General features: G+C 51.0%; 1 protein-coding gene across 1 annotated transcript in view; it reads left to right on the top strand.

Annotated features, from left to right (window-relative positions):
• TMEM266 (transmembrane protein 266) overlaps positions 1-12,099 on the top strand; it is a 139,356-nt gene that overhangs the window by 102,614 nt on the left and 24,643 nt on the right. Inside the window, exon 9 of the mRNA XM_082618885.1 lies at positions 8,337-8,526. Within this exon, the coding sequence (XP_082475011.1) occupies positions 8,337-8,526 (190 nt within the window). The remainder of the gene's footprint in view (positions 1-8,336; positions 8,527-12,099) is intronic.

Below are 12,099 nucleotides of genomic sequence, written 5' to 3'. Positions count from 1 at the left end.
GGAATCAGCAAGTGGGATTCTAACCTCAGCTCCACCAATAACCCCCTTAACCCCTGGATCTCAGGATCCTCATTGGAAACAGGGAGGAAACAAGGCTTACGTCACAAGGATGCTGTGAATATCAGATTAATTCAAGTAATATATAAAGTCTGGCCCACTGGAGTCTCTCAGTAAATGTTAAAAAAGAGAGAGAACAAAAATAATACTAATGATTTATATAATGGTGACCATTTACAGATGCGCTGCCACGTGTTTTAGCTCATTTTGACTTTGATGGTCAAAGTTGGCAGGCTAGGTATTATTAATCCTTTTATAGATGGAAAGGCTGAGTCTGAGAGAGGCTGCTGCCTGCCCAGTGTCTCACTGTTTGTCATGGAAGGGAAAGGCTAGGGTGGAACTCAGAGTTCAGTGTCCATTTTCCTACACCAGAAATAGGGCATCTGTACAAGTCACTGTTAGAATGAGTAACACAAGCTGCTCCATTAAACAAACCCAGACATCTCAGTGGCCGAACACAAGAGGAGCGTGTTTGTCACCCACACCGCAGCCCAGTGCAATTACTTTGGGGAGGGGGTAAAGGGACACTGTTCCACACAGTCACTCTGGCCTCCAGGCTCTTCCCGTGTCATGGCTCCTTCTTATTCTAAGTGTTTGGAGTTTTCTCCCTCTAGCCAGGGGATTAAGAAAGGGAGGGTAGAGAATTGTGCATAGAAGATTTTTACTGGCTGGGCCTGAAAGTGGTGACATTGCTTCTGCCCCCATTTCGTGGGAGGACTCAGTTACACAGTCACACCTAAGGCACCAGATGCTGACAAAAGTAGTCTGAGTGCCCAAGGAGAAAACAGTCACCTGCACAGTCACCTAATAGGCTCACGATGTTTCTACCTCCATTCCCCCCTTCCCACTAGCAGGAGGTACCATCACAATGATTAATCCTTCCTGGATGATGCAAGTCTCCCTGGCCTGTTTCCTGAAGAAACAGGATGATAACCTGGACCCTAAGCGATAGGCATTCCCGCCGGAGGCAGGTGGGGGGCGGTGTCCACTCTACTGTCCTTCGGGGGCCAGCAGCCCCTTCAACAGATCAAGAACAGCAGGAAAGGGGTTCTCTCCTGGCTCTGGGGGTGTTGCTTGATGCTGGCGCATTCCAGAGAGCCCCCTCTTTTCTTGCAGAGGCCACAAGCCCCCAGCTCAGCACAATAGTCTTTGTTACCCGGATTATTCAAGATCCCCACTGTGGGAAGTGAATTTTTCTTTTTAAACGTGGGCAGTGATTTGTAAAACAGCCGATAGCTTTAATGACAAGCCTATTTAGCTGATCAACTTAGCCATCAGAGGAATAACTTATGTTATCCTTTTGCCATAATTTAAATTTATGGCCAACTACCAGTCATCTTCACAGTGGATGGAAAGGGGCCAAGGTCGAATTCAGCTTCACCCTGCTCCTAAATCATTAGTTTGCAACTGTCTTCTGAGTTTTATTGTTACCAACAATGGCGAAACTAATGGAAATAAACACTGGATGCCATCCCAATAGCAGATGGGTTTGAAGGCAGGGCAGTCTGTGCAGACAGCACTAATAGGATGGAAGAAAATTATTGCTATTGCATTAGATACCATCGAGCTTCTGGCCAAAGTGTGCATTGATCAGGCCAAGGCCCTGTCAGTTGTACTTCACAAACCAGACCATTAAAGGCAGAGATGGGCTGGGTGTGCCCGCCCTGCCGCCGCCCCCCACCGGGGTCTGGCCCCGCCTGGGCATGCATTAAAAGCCCAGCCCAATGGAAGGGGCCTGACTCACTCCAGTAATGCATGCTGAGGGCTTCCCTGTGGATCCCAGCAGATCTGGTCAGGTTATCTGATTAAAAATACTTAGCTAATAATGTGCATTAAGAAGGGCTGTGACTGCACTTTCCTTCTTCCCAAGTCACAGGATGGTCTTTTTTTCCCCACTGGACCAGTTTGCCAGTGGAAAATTTGCTTCATTTTATCCTCAAAGCCACCATGCACTTTCTGTCCCAGAGGCCCAGGCTCATGTGAGCCTGGAGAGCCTCAGTGCTATGGGTGTTTCTCCTTATCTGTGTTTAGCAGTTTGACTATAGGGTTTCTAGGTGTGGAAGTTTTGTATTTATCCTCCTTAGGATTCTCTGAGTTTCTTGAATTTGTGGGTTGGTGTTTTTCATTAGATTTGCAAAGTTTTTGGCCATCATTTACTTATTGCCTCTGTCCCAGCCTATCAGTCTCCTTCTGGAGCTCTAATTACATATATTAGACCTTCTGACCATGCCTCACATTTTCCTTATACCCTATTCTGTTCCCCCATTCTCTCTCTTTTTTCTTTTTCTGGCTGTAACTTTTTTTTAAAAATAAATTTATTTATTTATTTTTATTTTTGGCTGCATTGGGTCTTCGTTGCTGTGCATGGGCTTTCTCTAGTTGCAGTGAGCTGGGGCTACTCTTCGTTGTGTTGTGCAGGCTTCTCATCACAGTAGTTCTCTTGTTGCAGAGCACGGGCTCTAGGCGCACGGGCTCTAGAGCGCAGGCTCAGTAGTTGTGGCGCACAGGCTTAGTTGCTCCGCAGCATGTGGGATATTCCCGGACCAGGGGTTGATCCTGTGTCCTCTGCATTGGCAGGCAGATTCTTAACCACTGTACCACCAGGGAAATCCCTGGCTTTAACTTTTAATATTTTTCTATAGACCTATCCTCAAGTTCAACATCCCTGTCTTCTACTGTGTCCAGTCTGCTGTTAAACCCATCCAACTGAGTGCTCAATTTCAAATATTGTATATTAAGGTCCTAAAAGTTTCATTTGATTCTTTTTATAGGTTCTATTTCTCCACTGAAATGCTACAACTATTTTGTCCATCTTTTCCCATACTTTTCTCTAACTGCTTTATGATTTGATAATTGATCACTTTTTCCTGCTTGTTTGCATGAATAGTAATTCTTATTGTACGCTACACATTGTTGATGCATTTTAGAGGTTCTGGGTTATGTTATCTTTCTCTAAAGAGTTGGCTGTCTGACGTGGGGCATTTCCGTAGGAGCAGGGCATGGCCCTGAAGACAGCACCAAGAATTAACTGGCTCTTGCACTTTGTTCCCTCCTAGTTAGAGTCCCAGAGCCAGCACAAAGCTTGTTATAGACCAGAATTCAGCTGCTCCGTTAGCCTTATTGAACACACAGTGAAACTGAGGCCCAAGGAGGAAAGGAGACTTATCAAAGTTGGAGTGAGGAAGGGGTGATGGGCCGAGAGTTGAGGCTCCTCCTCCAGCCCTGGCTTTTTCCCCACATGGGGACCCTCCTGCTCTTTCCTGGCCCCCATTACCACCAAGCTCCCCCATATTCTGTTTGAGCTGAGTCACTTCCATCTTTCCCATAAGGCTTCAAGTTCCCTGACACAGGGTCTGGGGGGCTGGAAGCCAGAGACATGGGTTCTGGGCCCAACTTTGCTCTGATGCACCATGTGGTCCTAGCCTTTATCCCACGCTGTCCCCCAGCTCAAAAGCCTCCTGCCCATCACAGGGCCTCAGTTCACCCATCTGACTAAAGAGGCTCTGCTCTCCTAGGACCCCTTGACGACCCTTCATCAACTGAGGAAGCACATGTGGCCATGTTCAGCATATGGGAATCCGGAGCCAGGCTCTGAGGGTCCCAGCTAGAACATCCGGACAGTCCCCTGGGCTGTCACAGCCAGTGACCAGAGCTGAGAGCCATTTAGCCCATCTGCAGTGTCTCTGTAAGGAGTCAGCCATTCCGTCTCAGGGCGAGGGATCAGAGCATCCAGCCACCCCACACCCTCTGGGTATGAAGCTTGTAAAAATAGGTCCCCAAAGCAGGTTGCCTCCTCCCTCACCCCCATTCCAATCCACGCCCATGCTGACACTTCTACCTCCTAAATAGTCTTCATCTTCATCTCCACTGTCTCTACCCTAGTCCAGATTCTGGTCACCCCTGGTCTGCACTGCTGCAGCAGCCTCCCAGCTGGTATTCCCATGTCCGCCCCGGCTTACCCCCATCCAATTCATTCCCCACTCGGCTGTTGGCACAGGCCTCTCAAGATGCTCATCTGAATCACCACTCCTCCACCTCCACCCCTCCACCCTTCTGTTAAGAAGATTTCAGTGGTATATTGTTGCTCTTTAAATAAGGGCTGAAGTCCTTAAAATGTCTTACCACGGCTACAAGGCTCTGCCTGGTGTGACCCCTGCCGACCTCCCCCAACACCTCTTACCTCCTGGTCTCTGTCTCCCAGACACACCGTGCCTCCTCTGCCACAAATGTCACCCAGAGCTAGCCCTTAGAACTCTCCTGGGACATTTGTTCCCTGCAGTGCATCAGACAGTGCCTGTCTCTGGGGCCACCCAGGACTCACTATGAAGCTGGGAGAGGCAGTTTCATTCCAATACACATAACAACATTTTAATGTTTCCCTAGCCATGCTTTACCTGACTTCTTAGTGAATGAATGAATAAAGGAGTGAATGGGGGAACTACCATACACTCGGGTCCATATTTCTAGCCTAAAACTTATTTCAGTGTACATGCCTATGTCTGCACATGTGGGCTTGGGGCTGGGCAAGCCATGGCCTCTGGCGTCTGGCCTGAATTCCAGTGGGACACTCATGAGCAGCTCTGTATCAATTACACGTTATCAATAATGCATCTGTTCAGAGTGGCCTAGGAGGCCATTAGCTAGGGCTGCCGGCCCTGATGAGCGGCCTTGGAGAAAGTGGGCTGGGTATGCCCATGGGAAGTTCAGATCAGCCTGGGCAGGAGGGGCTCCCAGCCCCAGCAGAGCTAAGGAGCGTTGCCTAATGGGCCCTACGTGACATCTGAGACCTTGCTGCGAGAAGGGTGGCTCGAGCCCTCTTCCCCTGCACAGAAGGCCACTCTATAATAAGCTAGCCTCGCTTTCTCACTTTCTGAGACCAGTGGCCCCATTCGACTACTGGGTTGTTGAGATCCAGGTCTGGACCTAGTCTGAGACCAGAGTTAGGGCCCAGTGTGTGATCAGGATGCAGTCTTAATATGTGACTTGGGTCAGGACTCAATGTGTGACCAAACTTGGGGCTCAGTGGTGGGGCTCAGGCTTTGCCTCAGCTTTGGGTTAAGGTTGGGGCCCAGTTTGTGGCTGGAGTTAGGGCTCAGCCTGAAACCACAGAAAAAAGCTGGGCAAAGCTGACTAGTTTCACACATTGATTTATTGATTCATTCAGCAGTATTTACCGAGTGCCTTCTGTGTACCAAGCAACAAAACAGGCAAGATCCCTGCTCTTACAGAGATTATATTCTATATTCTATTCTTATATAGATTATATCTATATCCCTGCTCTTACAGAGGGGTGAGGGTGGCAGTGGTGTGCTGGAGCTCCCACTGACTCGTGAGAGCCAGCTGTGCACATTTCTTCACAATTCTGCATGACATCATGTTGGTAGTTTGCAATTGGCCACGGTGGGAGTATTTATACCAGAGATTAGCATGTACTATAAATCAGGCCTCTTTTTTTCTGTACCAGCACACTACTGCAGCTGAAGTGACCGACCACATGTATTTATCTGATCTCCTTCCCCAAACTCCAATGAGATGATAGTAAAGAAACAAATCATAAACACATAAGAATTAAGAAACTCTCTTTAAGACCTGTCCATCAGGACAAAGAGGATACACATTTCAGTGGATTTAGGGAAATGGAGAGTGATTTAGCAGAGCGGAGAATCTATAACTAAAGTGTCTAAAGAGGCAGATAGTGAGGGAAATGGGCTAATTCCCCCCTCAGTACCCTTTAGAGTTTGGGAGGAACGGGGTGAATGTGAAGCTGACCACAGAAGAGAGGGGTTGGCTAGAAGTCTGTACACATACTATTTGAACCCTCCACGTCCCCTCCCAAGTTCTGCACAGCCGGGAAACCACACTCCCCCATCATACAAGAGGCAAGAGGTTCGTACTCGGGAGAAATTGAACCAGAGGGCTCTGCAGGTGGGCACTGGTTGAGGCAGAGGCCTGGGGAGGGGTTTAGGGCTGAAAATGAGGATTAGGTGAAAGTCCTTTCATCTAATGGCTGGACCCTCTTCTCCATTTCCCTGCCCTGCTCCCAGCACAGAGGCAGCCAGAGGTGTGTCCTCAGGCAGGAGGCTGATGAACTCTGGGAAAACCTGTGTTCCCAGAGACAAAATTTGTGAACACTGACATTGGGAAGTTGCCCCGATGCCAGTTTGCTGCCTGGCCACCCTAGTGTTAGTGAATGCTTCAACGGTGTGTTTCACTTTTGTCAAAAGAAAAATAATAAAACATTAAAATAAACAAAAATATCAGAAGATGCTAAGTGCAATGTAGAGAATTCAAACAGAGTGATGTGATGGAGTACCTGGGTGGCTGCCTTAGGTCAGCGGTCGGGGAAGGCCTCCAAGAGGGGGTGCCAGCCATGTGATATGGGACCAGAGGTCCCTGGGAAAGTGACCCTGAGACCAACACACACTTAGTGTGTTTAAGGAATGACGAGAAGGCCTGTGTCACAGCAGGAGGTAAAGGGAGAAAGAATGAGATGAAGTGAACCAGGTAAGCAGAGCCAGAACATGTACCTGTTATGTAAGCCAAGGGTAAAAGTTTGGGTTTTCTCCCACCGGAGGTCTATGGACAAGGGGGTGACATGATCTGATCTAGGTTTACGAGAACCCCTCTGACCCCTGTTGGCGAATGGATGGTAGAGAGCTGTAGGACTGCAGTCATCCAGGTGAGAGCTGGCAGTGGAGGTGGAGGGAGGTGGGCAGGCTTGTGGTAGCACTTAGGGAGCTGGACTTGAGGGCAGATTGGATGGCAAGGATAAGGGAAAGTGCGGAAGCAAGGGAGGAGATTGCCTGTTTTTGGATGCAGCTAAAATGAGATGAAAACACCTGAGGAGCAGGTGTGGGGATAGAGCGAAGGGTCCTGTTTAGACTAAGCTGGGTTTGTGACACCTGTGCCCCAATTCTGTGTTGCTGTCAGGTAGGCAGTTGGGGGTTTGATCTGACATTGCAGGGAGGGGCGAGGGCTGGAGATTGGGATCATGGGCAAGTAGGTAATCTCCTAGGTAGGGAGCTCAGGCCGGGGGACTCCCTGTGACTCCTCCACCCGCCTCCCTGCTTCAGGCCTTTGGGGGTTTGACTGGAGGTTGTGGGGTTATGCCAAAGCGATGCAATATGTGTTTGGAACACTAGGTGGCAGTAAAAGATCTCCTTCCTCCTGAGCCCATGGCCAGGCCCTTCAGTGTCAGGCCCAAACTTTGCCTTCACCCAGATGGCCCAGGGAGGCCCCAGAGTGTGAACAGCTGTCTCAGCCACAAACTCAAGAGGCATCTGGAAGCCTCTCTAGGCAACCTTCCCCAACAACAACAAAGAATGAAACCAAAATAAAAATGTGTGCAGCTTTAAAAAAATTTTTTTTTTTTTTTTTTTTTTTTGCGGCACGTGGGCCTCTCACTCTTGTGGCCTCTCCCGTTGCGGAGCACAGGCTCCGGACGCACAGGCTCAGCGGCCATGGCTCACGGGCCCAGCCGCTCCACGGAATGTGGGATCTTCGCGGACCGGGGCACGAACCCGTGTCATCTGCATCAGTAGGGGGACTCTCAACCACGGCGCCACCAGGGAAGCCCTGTGTGCAGCTTTTTACAAAGCCTTTATGAAGCCCTCAAGTCCTCAGAGAGCTCTGTGGGGTGATAACCCCTATTCTACAGATAAGGAAACCAAGGACACATGGCAGTAAGCCGCAGGGTTGGAACTAGAGTCCAGTCTAGTCTGGCCAGCCCTCGGAACACCTCCTAGAAGAGGGGATATGGGCGTTGCTGGAAGACAGGTGGGTCAGGCACAGCCCCGTAAGCCACGATGGGCTCCCACCAGCTAGTTACACTGACCCTGGATATTGCGGGGTTTCCCGTCTTCCACTAATCATCAGTGTGGGACACCAGAATAAGTCTCTTGGGTGGCACGTTTAGGCAAGTAACCAGAACGAATCCCGTTCCCTGACTCTTCCTCGGATGCTCTTCCCGCAAACCACGGCTGTGCTTCCTCTCACGGCCATCTTGTCTTCACTATGGGGCCAGGCTACACAGTATCCGAGGTAAGACACAGGAACATGTTTTTTATTACTCGGAAAAGGCTCCAGAAACGTCACAGACGCTTGCGACTAGTGTCCTTGGGAGATTTGTAAGGAACGCCCCCTCCAGACTTTGGATGCTCAGCCCATTCCTCCCCGCTCCCCCAAGAGCAAAGCGCCCGAACATCGGGCTCGGGCCGGGTCCACGCCCCCGGCCCCGCCCCTGCCCAGCCCACCACCCACCGCCCCGCTCTTTCTTGCAGTTTGAGATCCGGCAGCTGCGGGCGCACCTGGCGCAGCAGGACTTGGACCTGGCGGCCGAGCGCGAGGCGGCGCTGCAGGCCCCTCACGTGCTCAGCCAGCCGCGCAGCCGCTACAAGGTGGTGGAGGCCGGCACGTGGGCCGAGGAGACCGCGGACGAGAGCGTTGTGGAGGAGCTGCAGCCCGCGCAAGGTGAGCCCGCCCGCGGCCTCCCCAGTCCCGTCGTGGGGAGCCCCGTCCCCACCCCCGCCCTAGGGCTCTGTGCACAGCTTCCCGGAGTTGGAGCACGCCTCCTGGCAGGACCGTGCCCCCATCTCGGCCCACGATTGTGGCGGTGGCGGTGGTGGTGACCCTCAGATCAGTGCCCCCGGGACTACCTTTCTGAGCCTCGGAGAAAGCGTTCAGGTAAGCTCCCTTGACCCGACCTCGACATGATCTCAGTGGCGTGTACTCATTTCATGCCTGTGGGCCACTGGCTGCTTTGCGTGCACTATTTCCCCAGTCCTCGCGGTTAACCGCCTACAGGAGGCTTGACTTTCCTACTTTATGGATGAAGGAACTGCGACCCAGAAAAGTTGTCCAAAGGTGCCTCACTAATAAATGGCAGAGCTAGGCTTCCAGCCAGATGCCTAGGACTTTCCTACTGGACTGCCCAGCTCACTAAGGCCCAGATAGTAAGTTCAGGCCTGGGGCCCAGAACAACCCAGAACCTATGCTTTAGGGATGGTAGTAAATTGATGGGCAGGTGATGTTGGTGGAAATGGGAGTGCCGGCCATACCCTAGGGCAGAATACTCTGTAGAAGACCAGCTGTGTCACCTTGTAGAGGGGAATTAACCTTTCTGGGTCTTGGTTTTACCAGCTGTCAAATGGGAACAATGCTGAGCTTTCCTCACAGGGTTGTTGTGAGGCTCCAGGAAGCAGGTGAAAGTGGCTTCCAGAATTGCAAAGTAGTCCTGCAAATGTCAGGTGGTATTATTTTGTGATTGGGGGTGAAAATACCCTCACCTGGTGATGCAGCCGTGTCAGGTTTTGGGCCTTTGGGAGGTTTGGAGAGACTGTGTTCTCATGGGCTCAGGCCAGGAATCAGCCTCGGCTCAGGGGGCACAGCAGGGGAGATCTGTGGTCTTGCTGGAGCCCCGGGGGAATCCTGGGAGCCTGAGCATGAACGCTCATGTCTGAGTCCTCCCTGCCCCAACTTGCACCTGAAAATGTTATCACTAAAATGATGGTTAAGGGATTTCTTCACTTTACCAAGATATTTTTAAAAGTATCGATGTCCCCTAATAATTCAGAATACATTTTTGGGTCCACATTTTTTACCTAAAGGTAAGGGAACTAAGATTCATCAAACTCCTCCAAGAGAAGCTTTTTACAGTGTGATTTCATTTCATCCTCACACCTCCTTTCTCTCATATAGAGGAGGAAACTCAGACCCGAAGAGGTCGAGAGAATTTCATGAGGTCGCACAAAAGAAATGGAGGTGCTGGGCTTGGAACCAAGGCTGTGGGATCCTAAACTCCAGCTTCATCTGGGGCCCACTTTGCCTTGGCGTGCTGTGTGCTCCTTGCCAGGGCAGCGGCAGCCAGGCAGGGCTGGGCAGGTTGGGCAGCAGGAAGCCAGAGCTCCAGACTCTGCCACTCCCTGGCTCTGTGACTTGGGGCTTCAGTGTTCCCTTCTGCAAAGTGGACTCATCACTCCAGCTCTGTCTGCCTTACAGGAAGTCTGGGGAACTGATGGATGTGAGAAAGCTCTGTAGGCTGTAAGGCACTGTGAACAGGTTTTGGGGAGTGGGGTGATTGCTATTATCTTTTGAGAGACTTTCCAACCTCAGAACTGTAGAATTTGGGGGTAGGAAGGACTTCTGAGTCCAGCTCTTCAGCTGATACGCTAATCCCATCTATTACACCTGCCAAGAGTTTTACCTTCCTCTAAGAATAGGTACCCCGAACCTCCCAGAGAAGCCCATGCCAGCCCAACATCAAATGGCTCTGTTCGAAAATTCTTCCTCAGGCTGTGCTGAGGTCCGCCCCCAGCACCCACCTCTCCCACATGGACCAAGCTTTTATATATAGGCCTGGTGGGTGCCCTCCCAGCTGAGATATCCTTTCGGAGACTGGCCTCTGAGTGTTTTCTCCTCCAGAGACTGTCACCTGCATTCCCACAACCAGTCCTCAGGGGACAAGCTCTCCAAGTTCTTGCTGTCCTGCCCCTCCCTGAGCATTCCAGTGTTTCAGTCACGCAGTTCTTGGGGAGCTGCAAGACCAGGGCAGAGTGTCAAGGGGGGCCACCCCTGCCGTTTTTCTGGACCCAAGACCCCTGTGACAAGGCCAGAAAACTCCTGAGCCTTGTGGTGGCTGCCTGGCCTGAGCTCACAGGTGACCCAGGCCCACATGGCTCTGTCGAGCCCCATGTCCCTGCAGCCCATCCTTGGGCAGCGCACTTTCTGTACCCTCTGTGTGGATTTTGACATTCATTTGTGTTCAGCTGTAGCTTGTTTGATTCCTGCCTTTACTCCGGGTTTCTAGGACTTTGTAGATCCTGACTCATCACCAATTCCTTCCGGTTTTACTGCCTACGTATATCGTGAAACATTCCCCTTTTCCATCTGCATTGTTCAGCCTTCCTTATCTCTGGACCTCGGCTGGCTCCCTGACCTCAGCTTTGCCCCCATAGGTGCCCCCTTCAGTCCTTTGTCCCCCCTACACACACACAGTCATCTTTCATAAATCCTTCATGTCCCTCCCTGAGTTAACACCTTGGCTGGTATCTGCTAGGGCTGCCGAAACAAACTACTGCAAACTGGGTGGCTTAAACAGCAGAAGTTTACTGTCTCACAGTTCTGAAGGCTGGAAGTCTGAGATTAAGGTCTCGGTAGGGTTGGTTCCTTCTGAGGGCTGTGAGGGAGCATCTGTTCCTGCCTCTCCCCCAGCTTCTGGTGCTTTGCTGCTAATCCTTGGCATTCCTTAGCTTGTAGAAGCATCACTCTGACCTCTGCCTTCTCTTCACATGGTGTTCTCCCTCAGTGTGTGTCTGTGTCCAAATTTCCCTTTTCATAAGGACCTTAGTCATGTTGGGTCTGGGGCCCACCCTACTCCAGTATAATCTCATCTCATCTTTTTTTTTTTTAATACATTTATTTATTTTTGGCTGCATTGGGTCTTCATTGCTGTGCGCGGTTTTTCTCTAGTTGCGGTGAGCAGGGCTACTCTTCCTTGTGGTGCACAGGCTTCTCATTGCGGTGGCTTCTCTTGTTGTGGAGCATGGGCTCTAGGCATACGGGCTTCAGTAATTGTGGCTCGTGGGCTCTAGAGCGCAGGCTCAGTAGTTGTAGCGCACGGGCTTAGTTGCTCCGCGGCATGTGGGATCTTCCTGGACCAGGGCTCGAACTCGTGTCCCCTGCATTGGCAGGCGGATTCTTTATTTTTTTTTAATCAATTTATTTATTTATTTATTTTTGGCTGTGTTGGGTCTTCGTTTCTGTGCGAGGGCTTTCTCTAGTTGCAGTGAGCGAGGGCCACTCTTCATCGCAGTGTGCGGGCCTCTCACTGTTGCGGCCTCTCTTGTTGCGGAGCACAGGCTCCAGACGCGCAGGCTCAGTAGTTGTGGCTCATGGGCCCAGTTGCTCCGTGGCATGTGAGATCTTCCCAGACCAGGGCTCGAACCTGTGTCCCCTGCATTGGCAGGCAGATTCTCAGCCACTGTGCCACCAGGGAAGCCCGGCAGGCGGATTCTTAACCAGGGAAGTCCAGTCTCATCTTAACTA

The sequence above is a fragment of the Mesoplodon mirus genome (assembly GCF_964341445.2).
Source record: "Mesoplodon mirus genome assembly, chromosome: 4".
Taxonomy (NCBI): domain Eukaryota; kingdom Metazoa; phylum Chordata; class Mammalia; order Artiodactyla; family Ziphiidae; genus Mesoplodon; species Mesoplodon mirus.
The sequence above is the reverse complement of the archived record's forward strand: the minus strand, read 5'-3'. Positions and strand labels throughout refer to the sequence as shown.